This window comes from Thermobia domestica, chromosome 8 (genome assembly GCF_964235325.1).
Source record: "Thermobia domestica chromosome 8, izTheDome1.hap1.1, whole genome shotgun sequence".
NCBI classification, from domain to species: Eukaryota; Metazoa; Arthropoda; class Insecta; order Zygentoma; family Lepismatidae; genus Thermobia; species Thermobia domestica.
The window spans coordinates 1,497,013-1,520,379 of record NC_137461.1 but is presented as its reverse complement, the minus strand read 5'-3'; the positions used below and the strand labels follow the sequence as shown (position 1 = coordinate 1,520,379).

The 23,367-nt window shown below is 34.8% G+C and overlaps 1 protein-coding gene across 1 annotated transcript in view; it reads right to left on the bottom strand.

Moving 5' to 3' along the window:
- LOC145691528 (phospholipase A2-like) overlaps positions 1 to 23,100 on the bottom strand; it is a 28,786-nt gene extending 5,686 nt beyond the window's left edge. The window contains exons 1-2 of the mRNA XM_081766939.1: positions 22,989 to 23,100; positions 1,856 to 2,018 (exon numbers count right to left, since the gene is read on the bottom strand). Coding sequence (XP_081623065.1) covers positions 1,856 to 2,018; positions 22,989 to 23,088 — 263 coding nt within the window. The 5' untranslated portion in view covers positions 23,089 to 23,100. The remainder of the gene's footprint in view (positions 1 to 1,855; positions 2,019 to 22,988) is intronic.
- Positions 23,101 to 23,367: the final 267 nt, after the last annotated feature.

Sequence of the window (23,367 nt, the reverse complement as noted above, 5' to 3'; positions counted from 1 at the left end):
GAGGTGAACGCTCTACCACTGAGCCACCGCGGCCCCAGAACGTGAGAGTGAGTCCCGGTGTTTGTGTTATAGTGTTCACGAAAATACCCAGAAAAATGTTTTATCACCAGGGCCCGGTTCTTGTTGACCTAAAATTTTCTAGAAAGTGACCTATAAAATGACACTAAAATCCCTGTAAAATGACCCTAAAATTCACAAAAATTGACCTTAAAACTTGCGTTTTTTTAAACGTTAATTTCGTTAAACACTGACATTTTTTAAATATGCATTGTATTTTAATTAACATTTCTCACTCATATTCAAAAAGTTTTGTTTCAGTTAGTTGCAGTCCATTGATCAGTGCATTGTACGGCATTGTACGCACTGAAAGCGTCAATTCCGAGTTGAAACTAGGAAGTACTCTTAGACAATAAAATTTCTCAACTTTAGACTGCACGAGAATAATACATAAAAACCCTGTTTAAAATCTTTGTATGCCTTCTAATCCATTTTTAGTTATTCACGTGATCACATCCTTTGTGGTCAACAACCCAAAAGTATATGTTGGGCCACCTACCAACCTCCACCTTTCGTCAACCAACTACAGCTTAGTTTTCATTAGCTTGTTAAGAATGCAATTTTTCCACCCCAATAGTCAGGAAGCATGAAGAGAGATTATTTAACTTCGTCTTTTTCACATCCGTAAACAGTGTTCATTTTAAGATTTCCTTATGTAGAAGAAAAAGAAAAAAGACCATAGGTGACCTAAAAGTTACCTCAAAATATTAAAAAATGACCTGAAACTTCAAAACGACAAAAAGTGACCAAAAGTTGACCCTAAGAAAATGTATTTTTAGAACCTAGAGTTGATGGATAAGGTTTTTATTTGAACTTGCCTTGTCCTATGCGTAACAGAAAAAAGTTGACTTGTCAACAAGATTTGGGCCCTGTTTATCACCGTCTCTTATATTAAAACTGTCACTGCCTGTGTATTCATAGTGTCTGATGAAGCCAACTGGATTGATAGTTGGCGCAACTGTTACACGTTACTAATTCTTAAAATAAAGGTATTGTTTTGCTCAGAGAGTAGTTTAATTCGGATTTAAATATATTAAAAGCAAAGCTTGTAGAATGGAAAACATTCCAGTTTTCAATTAAAATGATTCTACAATAGACTACTATATGAAGTCATATATGTGTATGTTATAGTAAATTCTGAATACCATATATATTTCTTTTTCACCGAAAAATAGGAAAATCTTAATTTTTAATCTTAAAAATCTGGCAACCCTAGCGGTCGCTATTACAGTACCACCAATGGTTAAAGTCAAGGATGTTATAAAATAGAGGATCTGCCTATACAACAAAATCTTGGTTCAAGATTCAAGGTATTTTCCTTCCTTCTCTTCGGAAGTTTGAAGCCATGCGTAACAGTTTTGCTACCCCCACTCCGTCAATAAGATTGCAATGTTCTGAGCCAACATTCATGACGGAAATGAAAGTAGCCAATCAGGTGATGGCGGAAAGGAGAGTAGCCAATCAGGCGTGACGATGCTCGGTTGTTGTCGGCAGATTCTCTATTTTATAACATCCTTGGTTAGAGTATAATTTATTACCTGATATTTAATATCACAAAGAAACAGACCAGTTTTACGTTGCGACAGAACAGTAGAGTGAAATAACAAACAATCCAGTAAATAAGCTAGCAATCATTTGTAAACATTTTAAGAAAGGCTCCTATACAGTAACTTATGGCATTACCAAAAAGAATACGTAACTGCATCAACAAGATTAGTGGAGAAAAGTATTTCGCTAACACAAACAGAATTATTCGATGTAAACATGAGAGGTTGCACGTGTTTTTAATTGAACTTACTTTGTAAGGTATCCTTTGTTCGTGATTCCATATTTCGTCGCTCCAACTGGGATATAGTCCTCGCAAAGATCGTGTTCATGGCAACACCGATCTGTGGATTCAAAAACGCCATAGAAGGATTCACTGGTGTCGGAAATGTTTCCGTTTCCACACCACAATGTTCCTGATCAGAAGCAAAATAAATGTTAGCCGCACAAAATTCCCTTATCGAATAAATTAGAAGTAAATAGTTATAAGCTCAATGCTCAGTGTGACGTGAGCAGTACATTGTTGGTATCCATCATTAATCACAGATAATTATTTATTGTTAACTTAACGAGAAACCACAAATTAATAAAATCTGGTAAAGACAGTATAAGGGGATTTTGAATGAATCCATGCTTAAATTTTGAATTAATGTATGCTGGTAGTTGAAGTCAGTGTTATCCGAAGTGTGTGAGGTTTTAACCTCACTATTTTTTTTAAGGTTTAACCAAAAACTCTGTTAACCACAGAAACACTTTTAACCTTTATAAATGTCACTTTTTAGCATAAAAGGATTTTAATGTAAATATATATTTCCATTAAATATGAATAATTACAGCAGTGGCGGATCTAGAAAGTAAAAACTGGGGGGGGGAGCCAGGCCCCAGACAATGATAGATATATCGTGAGTTTACTATAAACTTAAAAAATATATAAATAATAGCTTAACTTATTTTTGTCACTCAAAAAACTGGGGCTGGGGGGCTAGGTTACCCGAGCCACAGGTAGATCCGCCACTGAATTACCACTGTCCTGAAGATGTTAGCTGATTATCTCCGTTAAAGAACTCGGTCGATACAATCGCTTTAGTTATCTGTTGTAAAAAAAAAAAAAAAGTAATTAAAAATTCGCCCTCATTCAAGAGTTATCGGGTGGACAATGTAGCCAATTAAGCTAGAAGTCCTTTCGATACCATTTCGTGATTAGAAATAAATAAGAAGCTTTTCTCGACCGACTAGATTCGAGGAAATCGGAGAAACTAAAATTCTATGCTGGTTGTTGTTCTCCCTTAAAGGAAGTCACAAGACACTTTAGTGCATCTCGGAATCTGTCTGTCATTCAATAATTTTGTAGGAAATAACCCAAAATTTTATAAAAGGTTTTCGAGGTAGACTTAAAAGTACCCTCCTTTGGTGTAACTTGTTACCATAAAATGCATGAAGTTATTTCTAGTTAAAGTTGAAGATTCTGACACTAGGCGTCGCTACAGGTGCAGCTGTCACAAAGCCTCGTACACGTAAACGGAAAAGACCTGCTGGTTTCAGAGTGATGATGTTAAAAGTGAAATCATGCGTAGAGGAGACCGGGACTGGGGTTGTGACAGGGGCAGGTTGTGACAGTTATGTTTCTATTAAAAGTGCAAACAATATACACGATCTGGCGACGCTGATTGACGCCTACAGTCACGAATACACAGTCTATTGTTTCCCATCAGCAGTGGCGGCGGTTGGACGTTAAAAGTGGGGGGGCAAGACATGATCTGAATATTTGATATCAATGTTAGTTTTCCTGGTTGCTTGTAACACTTTGACGAAAGGTTGTATAACTATTAGGATACTGTCTTTTTCAGTTATACCGTATATCTTGTTTCATATTTTATTAAGTAAATTGACAAGAGCAACGCACGTAGATACTAGCCCTTTGTCAGTGTTGGGTAAGTTACTTGTAAAAATGTAACGCGTTACAAGTTACTTTACTTTCTCTAAAATGTAACGCGTTAGTAACTCGTTACTTGCTCCCAAAAAGTAACTGTTACTTTACTTCGAAAGTAACGCGTTACTAACGCGTTACTTTTAGGTCCGAAACTTTAAAAATGTGGGGGAAAATTATGATTTCAATTTTCCGTACTATTATTACTACCGCTATTAATAATAATATTATTATTATTATTATTATTATTATTATTATTATTATTATTATTATTATTATTATTATTATTATTATTATTATTATTGCACGTTCTGAATCGCTTTATGTAAATGCAAGGATAAACTTTTACTTGATATATTAACATTTTCATATAATGTAACATTGATAAAATGCCATACTGCGTTACTGGTAGGGATGGACACGAACGAGTTCGAGTGAGTTTTCTTTGACACTCGATTCGACTAGAAACAGACATCTTTGAGCTCGACGCGAAAACTCGACTCGAAAAATTTCCTCCAACTTGACTCGAATTGGGGTCGAGTTCCGAATCGACTCGAGCCAAATCCGGTGTGTAGTTTCGAGTACAATCTTCGAGTATATTATATAGACAGTATAATTATTATCAATGACACTACTACTACTACTACAACTTATATTATTATTATTATTATTATTATTATTATTATTATTATTATTATTATTATTATTATTATTATTATTATTATTATTATTATTATTATTATTATTATTAATTATAACAACACTGTATATAAAAAGAAAGATAGGCGATTTTCATTTAAATACTAAAAAACTAGTTGATTGCCAACCTCGGTAGTCGTGAAGTCTAGGAATCAAGGACATTGTTCACGAGCTTCTGAATTTGGGTTGAGGGCCTAAGTTGAGTATTCGGGCTCGAGCCAAACATTGTTAGACCCTAAAAGTTATAGGGCACTGGCCAAATAATTTCAAAACTGCTCGGCCCGGGTTTAGAATTGTCAACGATTCGAGCAGCTCGGCTCACAGCTCATTCACTATCGAGCCGAACCGAAAAGTGAGCCGAGCCAACAGCTCCCCAACCGACTCGGCTAGAGCCCTCGGCTTAGTTGAGCCGAACCGAGCAAATGGCTCATTCCTACCAAGCCAGCTCGAGCTGATGGTTCACCCCAAGTGAGCCAGCTCGAGCCATCTTCTCAGTTTGGCCGAGACGAGATGCGAGCAGTGTCCCCTCTCGTGAGCAACACAAAGTATTCCATGGCTTTCGTTTTCCAGTGTAATCAGGCCATGATTTCAAGACGACTTAAAACGAACGAGCCATTTATCAAACTCGACTGGACTCGAAACTCGACGCGAAAAACTAAATCGACTCGAGGATATTACCCTTGACTTGACTCGAGACTCGACTTGAATTCGAGTCAAGTCGAGTTTTAGCTTGACTCGTGTTCATCCCTATGCGTTAGAGAAAATGACTGATTATTATTCTGCTAAACTAATTATATAATAATAATAATAATGTTGTTATGTAAAATTAAAAATAAAGAATATAGAGAAACATTACACTACTCTATAATCAACGGGACTCTAGGATAAGCAAACTGATCTGAAAGAACTCCAATATTACATCCATCAACTAACTATTTTCTAGGAATAAAGTAGGCCTGCTCATCAAAACACAGTTTATTCATATTAACCCCTTACTATAAATAGTTAATTATGGCACCCTAGTTATTGATAAATATTTACCGCCGGGGCACTTCAGACACTTTACTTTTAAATTCTGTCCACCATCATCCTCAGCTCTTAAGAAAAAAGTATTCTTTCAAATGTTCGAACGGTAAAATATTTTCGTTCTCCATCTTTATAAAAACAACACCAATCAAAGTAAAATTGACTACCGGTATCATTGCACTCACAGTTCACCCACTGAATGTATTGATTTGGAGCTGTCAAAATCTACGACAAAATATTCCAGGTGCTTGCAATCAGTACACGTGATTTCCCTAAGGCTGTCCTCATCTTCAAAAAACAGCAAATGGCACTACGAACTTATCTGTTTCTCTGTGTGTCTGTGACTGTCGGTCACTGACATACGTAGTTCATGCTCGATTGTTTCATTCTGAGAAATTCACTTACAGGAAAGAAACATTTGTTTCCGAAAAAAATATATACCTATATTGTAGTTACTCATCCAAAATGTAACGCGAAAAAAGTAACGCATACTAGGTACGTTACTTAAAAATTCGTAACGCGTTACCGTTACAGTTACTTTGGAAAAAATGTAACGCGTTACTAGGAAACGTTACTTAAAAAGTAACGCGTTACCAGTAACGCGTTACTTGCGTTACGTTACTTCCCAACACTGCCCTTTGTACTCTTAAACAACGAAGGTGTAAGAAGAGATTTCATTCCTTGCTCATGAATATCTGTCTGGAAAATTGTGTGATCAGATTAGGGGCCTATTTAATAACAAATTTGCAAAACAAATAAACAGAAAGGATAATATTAATCAAATAATCATAGTAATGGATAATAAGGCTTGTTCTGCAAAAGTTATATTGAAACTGGAAATTAATGAACAACTGATATTTTTAATTCAACGAATGCTATTATATGTATTATTACTCTTAGAATGACAGAGAATACTATAAGCCAGCGTTTCCCAACCTTTTTCAACTTGCGGCACACTATGTGTGTAACTTGAATTCTCGCGGCACACTCATAGATTTTATTATTTTTAAATATAAAATACCATGGTATCTTTTTCTGTGATTACTAATCTCCTCATAGAGAAGAAAGCTCCATCACTGGTTTTTCACCATCGTAAATCATTATGCTTATTTTTCATTCTAATTTAAAAATAGAAAACAATTGCAATGAAATATTGACCTTAAGTTTTAAAAAATACGCTTTCTTTTTCGAAAATTGCATCCAAACTTTCACTAACAAGGAAGATCACTAAATAACGAACAAACAAATCTCTTTTACTTTTAAAACACAAATGTAGGTAATTCGTACGCATGTTTGTTTTGTCGAAAGGATTGAATATTTTAAATTTTAAAGTTACGAAATAGTCTGCAACAATAAAGAAGCAATAATGGTCATAACGTCATAACAATGATAACAAATACCTTTTTCAACATTAAAAATGTACAGAAAAGCAACGCGGTATGAAACTTAAAACTCTAGATTCATATTAGAGGTTCATAGTAATGGGAAATACAAATATACATTTTCCCCTATGTCCTCCAGTTTAATTGCTATAGAATTAATAATTTTGTTTCGATTTACTCGCGGCACACCAGCGGCCCATCCACGACACATTAGTGTGCCGCGGCACACCGGTTGGGAAACGCTGCTATAAGCATATGCTACGACATTTAAAGAAATACTTTTGCAGCTTCCCGAAACATGTTCGCTGCCATTAAGTACAGTTTTCACTTTCTTGGAATATATCAAAACTCAGCAATACTTAGAGTCTCTCTACATTTCAGTTATATAAAATAATCCTAAAACCTAGAATTATGCTGAATTCACTAAATTTAATTGTATATACAAAACTATATATGTACACCCCTAAACTCGTATATTACACTGCAAAATTAATATTCCTTACTGAGTTCCTTCGTGGCTAAGCGGTTAGCGTACGCGCCTTAGATGTGGGAGACCAGGGCTCGATTCCCGGGGGGAGCTCACGTGGTTCGGACTCCACGTTGATCATTAAGTCCACGTCTCATATAACTTCGCTGCTGAACAGGATGTTAAACTGAAAAAATCAAATCAAAATATTATTATCAGAAAGAAGAAAATACATTTTAGGAACTGTCGATTTTTGTACAATTAAAGAATAACTTGTGAAGGACTTCTTTTCTTGTGGAATGTTATCTGAATTAGTTCCAGAGCTGCTGACTAACATATCGAGCCCTTGCAAGAAGAAATGAAAGTACGCTTGAATTGTGGCGCTCCAATAGGTTAATTTTTGGGCCATTTTTAGTGGCAGTTCAAACGCAATTCCTGTAGCTTTCTTAATTCCACGGGAAGACAACCAATACGTACTCATAGAACGACAAATATTTTATGGCTTCATTTTTATTCTATGAACCAATAATACCTACAAAACTTTATATTTCCAAATAAAACTATATACATTAATGGGTAATTTCAAAAAAGTGGGGGGGGGGGCAACTCGAATCGCCGCCCATGCCCATCAGTGTGAGTCGCGCCAAAGCAGAGAGAAGAAAGTTGGTTTTGTGGAGGTCTTGATCTATTTTTGAAGGTAAGTTTGATTTCTGTTTTCTTCAATATAAAATAGTTGGAAATATTAATGGTATTTTCTAAAAACTAAAGCAACTATAATACGCATTTAAACGGTTTTGTTTCTTGGTAAAGTAAAACTGAAATACTGAATTGCCAATAAAAGAAAAAAAAAAGCAAAAATTGGGGTTAGTTGTGACAAACTGCTAGGGGTAAATTGTGACAAATGTCACAACTGACCCCGCAGAAAACCAGACAATGGAAGTTTATTGTCTAATTAATTTTATTAATTTTACATAAGAGATATTATTAATGTTTTGTTAGGAAGTGGATACGTTATTAGTATTGGGAAGACATTTCCGATTTCTAACGCATAAAATCATTAGTACACTGTTGATTGTATATGCATCAATGTTTGCAGATTTAGACTGGTTTCTTTTGCATATGTCTCTTGTGGATAAGTGTACTCAAGAGATCCCGGGTTCGATTCCCGGTGGAGACACAAATGGTTTGGATCCCACCTTAGTTGTAGATCCCTCTTTAGGACGTCATCACCATCCCATGGAAAAGAAAGGCAAACCGGCATGGGTTCACCATGCCCAGATACTTTGAATCAAAGACTGGCCTTTGGACAGAACACAACATCATCATTAACAATAACATCCTTTTGCGTGTAATTTGCTGCAATTTGAATCTGCATTTTAATGTTTGCTTCAATCTTTCTCGTTGCATATGGTACGAACATATAAGAGAAACAGAAAGGCCAGATACCAATTGAAGTGCACATAGATGCAGCACGAGCATACCACGAAAACAAGGGATCTTCAAGATAAGTGCAGCACAAATATGGGGTTAATAGACAGTCATTGTACAGATTCTACAATAAATGACAGTAACCCTCATCATGTTAGTCCCAGCGCCCTTCGTCCGTTACCAAAAGCTATACCCAGGGAAACTAAACGAGGAAGGAAGAAGCGAGTGTCCGCTGTACTAACTGATACTCCAGTTAAAGAAGATTAGGAGCAGAAGCAGGAGCAAGACATGAAAAATCTCTGAAGAAAGGTATAAGCCGTAATATTCTGAACGGCTCTATGAAAAAAGGGGATGAAAATTTCAAAATTTAAAAATGATAGTGACGATGATAGTGAAGATGATTGTTTTTGTCTTGTGAGTCTGGAACCATTTTCTAATTCCAAACCCAGAGAATCGTGGGATCAATGTGTTGACTGTAATCAGTGGTCACACGAAGCGTGCACAGAAGGTAATCCTATTTATGTATGCCACAATTGCAACTCGGACGATGATAGGGGGTCTATGTGGTCTAGATTTGCATCATAAGTCATTTCTGAAAGAAATTGTGATTCTATTATAAAACTGAGTATTAGGAAGGAAGTATTGTTGGCGCATTTAACTGTGTACGATAGCGATAATTTAGAAAGAGTATTCACATGAGAAATTGAAAGTAGTTTCTTTATGTATGCAAAATATTTTTCTTAGGAAACATTGCGTTTGAGTTATGTTTAGCACAATTTATATTAAAATTACATTGGCGAAATCGGGCACATTTCTTTCTGTCACAACTTACCCGATCAAAGTCACAACCTACCCCAGCAAGGGGCATATTATGACAAAACATTTGTGTTTGTTTTTTCTATTGTGTTGTTCTTATAATGAAAAATACAGATGCAGAAAAAATATGGAAGTAGTCTAATGTCCAAACTTTATTTTAAGACAAAATGTTCTGACATTTAATAAAAATGAAATCCTAGAAAAAATAAAAACTTATTTTTGTCACAACAAGCCCCGGTCTCATATACACCAAGGGGTTACGCGTAATACCGCATACGAAGGAAGGGTTAAAAACTGCCCTGTCCGTCATATAAATCACTATCTTCTTTCTCAGAATATATAATATTCTTTTCTATTCTGTGCTAAATATAAACTAAGACAACTAAAGGCACAACAGAGATAAGAATATTACATTTTCTGGGAAAGAAAATAATGATTTATTTGGTGGACATTTTTTAACCCTCCCTTGATGTGCAGTGTTACGCATAACCCATTGGTCAACGAATACGTGACAAAACGTACCACCGACAAAACGTACCACTTACCCTGAGGGCTGCTTGTGAAGGGTTTTCTAAAAACACTTTAAATAATGACAAGCGACAAAACGTACCACTTGCCTGGAGGGCTACTTGCGAAGAGTCTTCCAATCAGCCATCAAATAATGTCAGGCGACAAAACGTACCACTTGATAGGACGGTATATAAGTATATATATATATATATATATATATATATATATATATATATATATATATATATATATATATATATATCGGCCAAAATAAGGTTAAAAGTTGAACAGATTGGTGGTGAGAAAAGTACCGATGCAAGACCAAGGCTAAGACTAAGACCATACCTGCAAGATTCTTGCCAGACCAAGACCAGCAAGAATCTTACATATGCAATATTGGAATATTTGCTGATTTCCATCACACTTCATCCAGGCTTTGGACCAAGGACAGGCATTATTAGAGGGGCGCGGGCGCTTTCTCCCACAAGGGCCACCAGTATCTCAATGTCACAAATCAATTGCACAGTTTTCTTTCTACAGAAAGTCAATAGTATTAACAATTGACAATTAAAACCTGATATTCTTTCATCAGTATATTATTCTGAATTGTTCAAAATATTATATGAAGTTCAAGGAGAACGTATACTATATTACAAAATTAACAGATGTTTTAGTGTACTAGTTTTTGATGTTACTGTATCTATCACTTTTGCATTCGAAATATTTTTTAATAAATCTTTTTCAATAGACATCAACAAAATGTTTTCAAATGTTCCTGAGACATGGTACTCGTTAGCCTATTTTTAATGTATTTCAGTTTATCTCAATTTTGAAAGATTTCTTTCACATGTTACCTGAGTTACGGGCAAAGTCAATAAAAATTTGTATGCTGGAAACCTGGATAAGTATTACTACACAAATTGCAATTCTGCAAAATTAAAAAGCGGCACATTGGACAATTTTGCAACACGTTTTGCATTCGCTTTCCTTGTAAACAAATGTATTTTCTCCTAATTCTGAATCACTTGCACCATCAGCACAGTCATTTTTGTTCGGTTGTGCTCGTCATCAAGACTGACTTTCATGGATATCCACGTCCTTCAAAAGTCCAAGAGAATACATTTATAGTATCCTTGGAAACTTCTTAACTGAAGTTTTTCAGAAAATATGTAAGTTTATCGAAAGGCACGTCTGGAAGTTCTGTTACTTGGTTGAAGTGGCTAGGGTCCAAATAATCCATAAAGTATCCTCGTCGCCAAAAGTGCCTTTACATCGCTGTGACGGGTATGTGATCGCGCAGTACTGCAACGAAGGGATGGTTGCATAAGAAATTGTGATTAATTTTGAAGAGTTTTTATTTTGACTAGGGAATTAACATAGATGAAGGGAGAAAAGACACAGATTTGAAGCATCAGTGCACTGTTATTGAGGCATCAGTGCACGAAAAGATTCGTATTCTCAGTTTTTCTATTTATTGTTTTATATGTTAAGTTAAACACCACAATATGTATCACTGATATCGCAGATCGTATTATTTTTAAAATCGTGTTTGTAACCTATTGTCAAAACATTCATCTCCAGACATGATGTAGAGAGAAGAGAAAGAGATACGACATCTGTAATATATGTATATGTGATTCACTAAGTAACTGTAGAAATTAGTTAAAGGACACATAAGAGAGCGAAAAGCAGGTCTAGAAGTCTGAACTTTTTAAAAACGTCCTAGATAGGTGAAAATATAGTTAAAAATTGCGAAAGGTATCATGTAATTTACCTTTCTTTTCTAGTATACTTTTTCTTTCACATCCAAACATCTCTATTCAGAATTACAAGATAAAGGTGAGGAGAGAAACATTTCCATTTCAAGAATTATATCAGGAAAAAAATCTTTTGACTTAGACTAGTTTCGAACTCGCAACCCTTGTATCCATAGCTCAGCGCTATACCGATTGAGCTAACAACTTCTGCAGGAAAAGCCTGATTTCTACAACTACCGGTTGCTGAATGGTGTGTATTAACCAAGTTGGCCGAGATAATTGCTTCACATAGTTATTGCAATAATAATAATAATAATAATAATAATAATAATAATAATAATAATAATAATAATAATAATAATAATAATAATAATATAAAGCAAAGAACAGAATTTAAAAAGTCGCATATGTTAAAAGTTTGACATGCAGAGTAAGTCCTAATATGAGATTTTATTAATTATATATAATCAATGTAAGCGTGGTTTATTCGTGCATGCTACTCAAACTGCGCAACTCACTACCGTAGTCCCATAAGGGTCGTACGCGCATGGTACCGTAGCCTTGCGTCCTCCAACCGTGAAGAATGTTTCGGTTTGAACCTATGCGTGTCCTAAGAGGAAGGAGGAGATTCAAAGAAAGAAAAGTGGTTTAGAAATTATGCAAACGTAGAATATCTCACGAGGTGAGGTGATAGAGAGTTCAGCGTGTCTTTCAGCTACTACTCTATACAAGACGTGCATCTACGACTTAACGTGAAACCCGAACCACACGACTCCTGACGAGAATCGAAACCCGTATCACCTCTAATTCTATTATGGGAGACGCAGGAACATGTAAAAATAATCGAAAATGAACTATATTAATGTTAAATCCATAGCTTTTGAGTACCAAATTTCTCAAAATTAAATCCCCACGTTAAGCGGGTTTGCATATCCAGGCTCCTAACTATGAAAACATTTACGATCACTCTAACCCCAATCATTTCACAGATTCAACCTGTTGTATATAAGTTATTAGGACGTAAAATTGAACATAATTTATACGAAAAAGACTTTTATGCATTGCAAGACCTGTAACTGCCAAATATTCACCACAAACTTATAGTCGTATCGACATAAACAAAAAGAAGTGTGAAGCAGGAAAAAACTTTACCCAAAAGTCAAAAGAGACGCACTGAAGACATAGGAACGGGTCGAGCGGTTTGGGTCATTCTTCTTTCAATTACAATTTATGTGTTCAAACCGTGAAGTGTGTATTCGTTTTTTTTTTTCTTTTTTTTAAAGTGTGTTCCTATTTTCATGAGAGAACTGAGAACATTTCTTTAAATAAATCTTTGGCAACTACTTTTCTCTCAAATTCCATTAGAAGGGAACATTATATGAATTGCAAATCTAAAATCCACAGCTGAGAACAAAATATTATGTTCAATATTTCATTATTATCCTTTGATTTGTAATGAAAAACTAACTATAAGCATTGACGATTTCAGAAGATTCTCCCCCCGGTAATGGTCAATATATGAATGAGAGAAAACTGATAAAACATTATTAGTCCACTTTGAGCATGATCGAAGATAACTTATGGCCACGAAGGGGGAAATTTATGTCGACAGAGTCTCAAATTCTCCCACAGGTCATGCCCTGAAATCATCACTGAAAGGTTTCCTTAACAAATAGAATATTGCATTTATTTCTCGTTCTACGTTTTGAAATGGAAAAATCATAATTTTAAAGTGAATTATAATACGATAAACATAAAGATTTATAGAACTAATGAAGTAAATATTCTTGTGTAAGTTATCGATTTCTAATCAGATTAAAACTCGAATATTCGTTTGCATCGCACTTTAAAGTAAATCCTCTCTCTATATAATTCTTACTGGAAAGTATGTTTAACGCCAATTACTTAATATTTTTAATAATATATTTTTATTGTAATACTTTTACTATTCAATGTTGTATACACTACATTTCCCAAAGCAAAACCTCGCAAATGTATAGTGGACTAGTGAATATTATCAAATAAATTATTATTTTGTTTACGTAAATACTGCATCGCCTCATTTGAAACTTCGTACTTTAAATAATAATAATAATAATAATAATAATAATAATAATAATAATAATAATAATAATAATAATAATAATAATAATAATAATAAAATCATAGCCATGTCTTTATCAGAATTTCAGGCTTAGTCAATAAATGAATACAACGTGGTCTCTATTCGAAGTTCTATTTAATCGAAACCGCTAGAAATACAGAGAGAAACTTCGAGAACAGATAAAAGAAAAATGTTACCTTGGTGGGACTGGAACTAACCTTTAAGAGTTCCTTTCAATTTACAGACAAATGCCTTAATCACTTTGTTTCTTTTCTTTAAGTTAACTGATTCACCGAATGTATCTGAGTAACTTGTCTCTATTTTCTGGGCGGTTATATACGTTTATAATCATTTCTATTAATCTTGAACGACAGGAACACGAATACAAAAACATCTAAGAGAATTAAAATTCCAAACTCCCCCACCGGGAATCGAACCCGGGACCCCATACACCTAACGCACACGTGCTAGCCACTAGACCAGCGGGTAAAGCTAGGGAAATGCATTTTGTAGTATCTGAAGTTTACACCTATTTCATCCTGCTGTAATAATGTTTACCGTATTCGTTACTTTGAGGAATGATATATGTTATTCATATAGGTTCTCTTACGTATTCGTCCGTAAATATTATATAAATTATCAGAATTATTCATGGTCTTCTATGGAAATTCACTGGCGCATGCACAGTAGACAGGCAGTGTAATTGAAAGGTGAGTTCAACAGATATTATATATTTCGCCAACATTATTTAATAGCTATGTAGAAGAGATAGCAAAAAATGAGTTTTCATAATGAAGATGGAATTTCGGTAGGAGATAGAATGATGAGGTGTATACGGTTTGGGGTTGATATGATAGTTGTTGCAGAATCTACAATGAAAATTAATAAGACGTAGAAAACTTGAGAAAGGCTTCTGAAGAATATGGAATGAAAATAAATGTTAGAAAGACAAAATCCATAGAGATAGAAACGAAGCGATCGGTGTCAAATATAGAAGTAGGAGCGGGGGAAAAAACAGGTGACTAGTTTTTGATGTCTGAATAGTATTATTAGTGATATGACATGCGAACGTGAAATAAAAGCAAGGATAGAAATGGTGAAAGAAGCCTTTAGGATGAAGAAAATACTATTTTGTGGGGCCTTAGAGTTGAAAAGAAAAGACTCATAAAATGCTTCGTGTACTGTATTTTACTGTGTTTATGGGACAGAAACATTGACATTACGCAGAAATGATGAGAAACAATTGGAGGCTTTCGAAATATGTGCGTGGAGAAGAATGGAGAGAAATAGCTGGGTCGAAAGGAAAACGAATGAGATGGTTGGAAATGGAAGGAAAAAAATATTATTAAGAAGAGGAAGAGAAACTGGTTGGAATATTGGTTAGGAAGGAACTGTATCATGAGGGATGTGCTGGAGATGGAGGGGACGAATTAGACTATATAGAAACATAATTAGGCTATTGGCGATATCAAAACAGAAAAATCGTATGTGAAGATGGAGAGGTTAACAGAAGATTGTGGAGCATGGCAGCTTCTCAGCTACGGTAAGTGACCGCTGGTAATGGCGGAATACTTCTGATATAATGATGCTGATTATGCACAGAAGAAACAGGAAGATCCACTTTACTGTCATTGCTAATACGAATCGCAATGCAAATTTCTACAAGTTGTCAAAATGCCTAGCTCTAAAGGTTGTAGAAAACTATCTGTTAGTTTGCGAGGAGAAATTATAGTCGAGTAAAAGTGGAACAAACTCTCATTCAGATCGGTTGGGTTTTGGGCTGCGACGAGAAAGCAGTGAAGAAATTGATTTAGTGGTATGAAAATAATAATAATAATAATAATAATAATAATAATAATAATAATAATAATAATAATAATAATAATAATAATTTATTTCACAATTCATTTCTGCCAGTAGCTTTCGCCCCCTTACTCCCACTTCATGCTTACTCAGGAGGAAGCTGCGCGTCCCCAGGTTGGGAACCACTACTTTCCAATAAGGAATTCTGATAGCCTGTTAGAAATTTGCATTCTGACTAATATCAGTGAACTGCATTCTTCTGTTTCTACTGCGCATGCACCAGTGAATTTCCATGAAAGATCATGAATAATTCTGATAATTTATATAATATTTACAGACGAATACGTAAGAGAACCTACGGTAAACATTATTACAGCAGGATGAAATAGGTGTAAACTGCATTTCACTTGGTTTCCCCGCTGGTCTAGTGGCTAGCACGTGTGCCTTAGGTATATAGGGTCCCGGGTTCGATTCCCGGTGGGGGAGTTTGGAATTTTAATTCTCTTAGATGTTTTTGTATTCGTGTTTCTGTCGTTCAAGATTAACGGAAATGATTGTAAAACATATATAACCGAGTAGAAAATAGAGACAAGTTACTCAGATACGTTCGGTGAATAAGTTAACTTAAAGAAAAGAAAAAAACTGTCTAAGGCATTTGTTTGTAAATTGTAAAGAACTCCTACAGTCGGCGAGAACTATCTTGGCAGTGACGTCAACGCTCTCAGTTGCAAGGCTACCAACTTACGCTATTCACAAATAGTGCTTAGATGGTACGCTTCGCACGCCACGTCGTAACTACAGTTTAAAATAATGCTGGTAGCGAACTAGAGAGAATTTAGATAACAATGTATTTGAATAATGCTAGCATATATATGTGCATTGTTACGACAAAGAAAGAAAAAATAAGATTAGATCCTATATTTATGTCGTCAAACAACAATATCTTTCCTTTTAAATAGCAGTTTTCTATTTCCAATAGATTTTTTTTTAAACCTAAATCCCAACATGCGCAGTATTTGTTGTAATGCCCACTCAAAACCTTTGAAGTCAATGCTTTTCTTAAGTTCGCACAATAATTTATTTAAGGTGGCGACAATGTCTTCAGCATAGAGATTGTGAATTGTTCTACGAACTACTACTTCATCGAAAGAATCTAAATTTATTTGTCTTTTCTGTATATTTGGCCTTGCTTTACAGGGTGTTACGACGGGTTGTCCAGACTTTAATCCTTCTCTTTCACAATTCGCCACACGGATCTCTCACTGACACATGTTGCTCGAGAGGTTTCATGAACACTGTCAGATTTATTATTGTTTGCTGCAAGAAAAGTTGTAAACATTAAAAACAATGTCTCCTGCATCACAATGCAACGGCTTGCCTTTCTTTAAGGTACTATCACCCATTCTTATACACTAAATTTCGAGAACGGGAATAAAACAAAGGATTGACAACTTTCACCAGTCAGCATAGACTGTACAGCCCTACACCAAGAAAACACGCGCTTTTCAGTTCATTTCATTTCGCTTTTGTTTATTAATTTGTTTGTTTTTTTTCCTGGAATGCTGTTCTTATGTTCTATTGGTAAATGTTATACTTTTCGAAGCTACACTCACTAACCCCTACGCTCTGTTTCCGCGACCAGGAAACACATTCATATATCATCCTCTAACTCAAGAACCGTGATAGGTAAAGACATGGGAGTTTCTTTAAAATAAACTTTGGACTCCCCCTTCTCATTTCGTCCACAGCATGTTTGTGTCTATCTTCAATAGAACGAAAGTTTGTAGCATGTTGAAATCTGAGTATTATTAGAACAGAATAAACATAAATGGCTATCATTTAAAATTATTTTCTACATACTTATAATATAAAATTCAAATATAAAATAACCATGTTCTTCATGAAAATTATATAAATATAATAGCAAAAAATGTAGCATTTATGTCTCCTCGAACTCCAGTTATCGTTATACAAAGATGAGAAGTATATTTATCAAAAACGAATCTCCCATTTCGGTTCATTTCCTTTCGCTTTCCTGTTGTAGAGAACGGAGAGTGCTTTTAAGTTGGTATTTCTGTTCGCGCATTTTCTCTTTCCTGGGATTGGACGTTAAATTGAACGAAGCGTCTGCTTTAACCAGTGGGATAGCATTTGAACAAGAGCGAAGTCTACGTCACTGCCAGGATAATTCTCGGGCACTGTAAAAGTTACTTCCAATCCCACCAAAGTAACATTTTTCTTTTACTTGTTCTCGAAGTTTCTCTCTGTATTCCTATCAGTTTCGATTAAATAGAACTTCGAATAGAGACCACGTTGTATTCATTTATTGACTAAGCCTGAAATTCTGATAAAGACATGGCTATGATTTTATTATTATTATTATTATTATTATTATTATTATTATTATTATTATTATTATTATTATTATTATTATTATTATTATTATTATTATTTAAAGTACGAAGTTTCAAATGAGGCGATGCAGTATTTACGTAAACAAAATAATAATTTATTTGATAATATTCACTAGTCCACTATACATTTGCGAGGTTTTGCTTTGGGAAATGTAGTGTATACAACATTGAATAGTAAAAGTATTACAATAAAAATATATTATTAAAAATATTAAGTAATTGGAGTTAAACATACTTTCCAGTAAGAATTATATATAGAGAGGATTTACTTTAAAGTGCGATGCAAACGAATATTCGAGTTTTAATCTGATTAGAAATCGATAACTTACACAAGAATATTTACTTCATTAGTTCTATAAATCTTTATGTTTATCGTATTATAATTCACTTTAAAATTATGATTTTTCCATTTCAAAACGTAGAACGAGAAATAAATGCAATATTCTATTTGTTAAGGAAACCTTTCAGTGATGATTTCAGGGCATGACCTGTGGGAGAATTTGAGACTCTGTCGACATAAATTTCCCCCTTCGTGGCCATAAGTTATCTTCGATCATGCTCAAAGTGGACTAATAATGTTTTATCAGTTTTCTCTCATTCATATATTGACCATTACCGGGGGAGAATCTTCTGAAATCGTCAATGCTTATAGTTAGTTTTTCATTACAAATCAAAGGATAATAATGAAATATTGAACATAATATTTTGTTCTCAGCTGTGGATTTTAGATTTGCAATTCATATAATGTTCCCTTCTAATGGAATTTGAGAGAAAAGTAGTTGCCAAAGATTTATTTAAAGAAATGTTCTCAGTTCTCTCATGAAAATAGGAACACACTTTAAAAAAAAGAAAAAAAAACGAATACACACTTCACGGTTTGAACACATAAATTGTAATTGAAAGAAGAATGACCCAAACCGCTCGACCCGTTCCTATGTCTTCAGTGCGTCTCTTTTGACTTTTGGGTAAAGTTTTTTCCTGCTTCACACTTCTTTTTGTTTATGTCGATACGACTATAAGTTTGTGGTGAATATTTGGCAGTTACAGGTCTTGCAATGCATAAAAGTCTTTTTCGTATAAATTATGTTCAATTTTACGTCCTAATAACTTATATACAACAGGTTGAATCTGTGAAATGATTGGGGTTAGTGATCGTAAATGTTTTCATAGTTAGGAGCCTGGATATGCAAACCCGCTTAACGTGGGGATTTAATTTTGAGAAATTTGGTACTCAAAAGCTATGGATTTAACATTAATATAGTTCATTTTCGATTATTTTTACATGTTCCTGTGTCTCCCATAATAGAATTAGAGGTGATACGGGTTTCGATTCTCGTCAGGAGTCGTGTGGTTCGGGTTTCACGTTAAGTCGTAGATGCACGTCTTGTATAGAGTAGTAGCTGAAAGACACGCTGAACTCTCTATCACCTCACCTCGTGAGATATTCTACGTTTGCATAATTTCTAAACCACTTTTCTTTCTTTGAATCTCCTCCTTCCTCTTAGGACACGCATAGGTTCAAACCGAAACATTCTTCACGGTTGGAGGACGCAAGGCTACGGTACCATGCGCGTACGACCCTTATGGGACTACGGTAGTGAGTTGCGCAGTTTGAGTAGCATGCACGAATAAACCACGCTTACATTGATTATATATAATTAATAAAATCTCATATTAGGACTTACTCTGCATGTCAAACTTTTAACATATGCGACTTTTTAAATTCTGTTCTTTGCTTTATATTATTATTATTATTATTATTATTATTATTATTATTATTATTATTATTATTATTATTATTATTATTATTATTATTATTATTATTATTATTATTATTATTGCAATAGCTATGTGAAGCAATTATCTCGGCCAACTTGGTTAATACACACCATTCAGCAACCGGTAGTTGTAGAAATCAGGCTTTTCCTGCAGAAGTTGTTAGCTCAATCGGTATAGCGCTGAGCTATGGATACAAGGGTTGCGAGTTCGAAACTAGTCTAAGTCAAAAGATTTTTTTCCTGATATAATTCTTGAAATGGAAATGTTTCTCTCCTCACCTTTATCTTGTAATTCTGAATAGAGATGTTTGGATGTGAAAGAAAAAGTATACTAGAAAAGAAAGGTAAATTACATGATACCTTTCGCAATTTTTAACTATATTTTCACCTATCTAGGACGTTTTTAAAAAGTTCAGACTTCTAGACCTGCTTTTCGCTCTCTTATGTGTCCTTTAACTAATTTCTACAGTTACTTAGTGAATCACATATACATATATTACAGATGTCGTATCTCTTTCTCTTCTCTCTACATCATGTCTGGAGATGAATGTTTTGACAATAGGTTACAAACACGATTTTAAAAATAATACGATCTGCGATATCAGTGATACATATTGTGGTGTTTAACTTAACATATAAAACAATAAATAGAAAAACTGAGAATACGAATCTTTTCGTGCACTGATCCCTCAATAACAGTGCACTGATGCTTCAAATCTGTGTCTTTTCTCCCTTCATCTATGTTAATTCCCTAGTCAAAATAAAAACTCTTCAAAATTAATCACAATTTCTTATGCAACCATCCCTTCCTTGCAGTACTGCGCGATCACATACCCGTCACAGCGATGTAAAGGCACTTTTGGCGACGAGGATACATTGCTTCTTGAATCTTGAAGAAATACTTAAAACTACCATGTCCAATATTGTGTTGAATGCTTCGATGCAGTACCTGGTCATTGGATAGAAGCAGCTTCATCCAGGGCCGGATTTCCCAATAGGCCCGGGCCTATGGGCGCAAGCTCCCAGGGGGCGCACGGCCGAGAGAAAAGAAATAAAAATATCTAGAAATAAAAATAAATAGCCATAACTTAACATATTTTTTGAATTGATTTTAAAAAATCAGGCTAATAAAGCATTCTGATTTTCAAGTTCATTAAAAAAGAATAATTGTTGGTAAAGTTAAACTACTTTTCAACATTATGCATAAACTTCGTTACAACATTGATCTCAAACACGGGAGAACTGGCTATAATGTTTTAATAAAGGTTTTTAGGAAAGTAACTTTAACCAGACTAGGGGGCGGAAAAAAATATTGGGCCTAGGGGCGCCAAAATGCTAAATCCGGCCCTGGCTTCATCTTCATATTCACACGAAAAATCTTTGCCCATCTCTGAAGGCGAATTGTCGACAGGTCAATAGAAAAAGAGATATCACGTTCTAATCCTTCAAATTTGTTATTGGCCCATTCTGCAAAGCTTAATGCTGCATTCTTAACGGATTCAAAATCATCTCTCTACTCTTTCAGTTGGAACAGAGTTGTCTGCACCATCCAATAGGACTACACTAGCAGCACCCTCTATTTGGAGATAGTTTGACAGAGGTCGTCACTTGAAATATCTTAAGAAACATTTCTGCTGTCGGAATTATTTTGAACTTGAGAAGATCTTTTATATATCCTTTCGCTTTACACGTAGCTTTTGGTTTGATATTTTCTGTAGAAGCAATTTTCTTAATTGTTATGGTCAACTCTATATACAAAGCACTTTTTGGGTTCGAAAAATGACCAATCTTTTTCTGAAAAAACAGTGTTTTCTACCATCTTGTTTCCGCAATAACTGTAAGACGCCTCTCTTAACATTTGATCTTCCAAATGTACATTCGCTGATAAGACTCACGCATAAATATCGCACAGTCATTCAGCAGAACAATGACAGAATCAATGCAATTTTTTGTCAGATCACATATGACATGATTGAGTATATGAGCATACCACAATGTAACTGAGTTTCTTAGTAGTTAAGCGGTTAGCGTATGCACCTTTGTCGTGGGAGACCTGGGTTCGATTCCCGGCGTGAGCTCATGTGCTTCGGATTTCCCGTAAATCAGTATGTCCCATCTCATATAGTCTCGCTGCTAAAAGGGCCGTTAAACTCAAAATCAACTGAGTCACACGTGTAACTGATCATAAGTGAATTGAAAAAAATCCGAATATTGTCCTTGCATGTTACTTGAGCCATCGGTTGAATTTCAAATACACTTCTTAATATCAAGGTTCAACTTCTGCAGAATTTCCAGTAGTAAACCGCAAAGACACTGGCCTGTGGTAGATATGCATTTTACAATGACAACAATATTTTGTTTAACAACCATTTTAACAACATACCGTAAAACAACAGAGCTCTGGCCTGAAAGTACTATATCTTGAACAGTGTCTAATAGAACAGAAAATATTGAAGCTTGAGAGACTTCTTTCGAAATATCTTCTCTGATAAGTGTGCTGATAGCATTCAAAACGTAATTTACCGTGTTTAGTAAAAGTTATGCGACCACTATCCTGCTTACTTCCTCGTATATGACTCTTCTCGGTGACCTTATCTAAATTACTTTTAAGCGGAAGATCAAATTTGCTTAAGAAAGGAATAATATCCAAAAAGTTTCCATGATCTATAGCTGTGTCTTTCAGTTTATAGGCTGCTACATTTCCTCTGTAAATGAGTCCTCTTTTACCAATGAGTTTCTGACTTTGACAACTCGATACATTACCTGTCTGTTCTTCTCAGCATTATACTGCCGTTGTTTTACCTGTTCATGAGGAAGTAGTTTCTTAACATGAAGTAGTACGTTTTGTCGCGGATTAAATATCCGAAATGTTTTAATTAGTCCATGACAGGTTGTAATTTATATAAGTGGTACGTTTTGTCGTGGAATAAATATCAGAAATGCTTTAATTAATCCATGATAGGTTGTCATTTATGACAGGTCGTCAAAAGTGGTACGTTTTGTCGCGAAAATTCAAGTGGTACGTTTTGTCGGGACACCTTGATCAGCGTAGGGTTAACTTTTTTATTTTTGACAGACAATGTCATTTAGTCCCCTCTTCGATTTTAGAAGCTGTGGCGCCACATCGATATCGGAGGTTAGATCTTTTGCGTTTATTTATTTTCTAGCTTTTGGCACTTGCCCGACATTTGTTTGGTAACAGGAAAATATTAACAAAATAATAATTTGATATACTGATAAAAATAATATTTGATTTGGTCTGTTGTATATACTTACCTGGTACCTGCAATCCGTGTTTCACTGATGCAGCCATAGTAGAGATTAAGTGAAATGCTTCCACATTCTGGGAGCACACACACAACCAACAGAAGGACATTACTCCGAGAAGTACCCTACAAAAATAGAAATACTGCATTTATATGAATTCCAATTTTATGATTTTGCACTCACTGTCACAGTTTTAGTTGAACTAAGAAACAATTTCCTTGGTTATTTTTATTTAACTTTTCATTCCCAGAGTGTCGCTGGTTTAAAATTTAAAATTGTTTTTGCTTGTTGCCTTAAAATTTGTTTTCTAGTTTCATGGGAAATCAATTCGGATGTCAAGAATACCTATTTCTCACTGAATGAAGAAAATGTGCTTTCCAAGACTTAT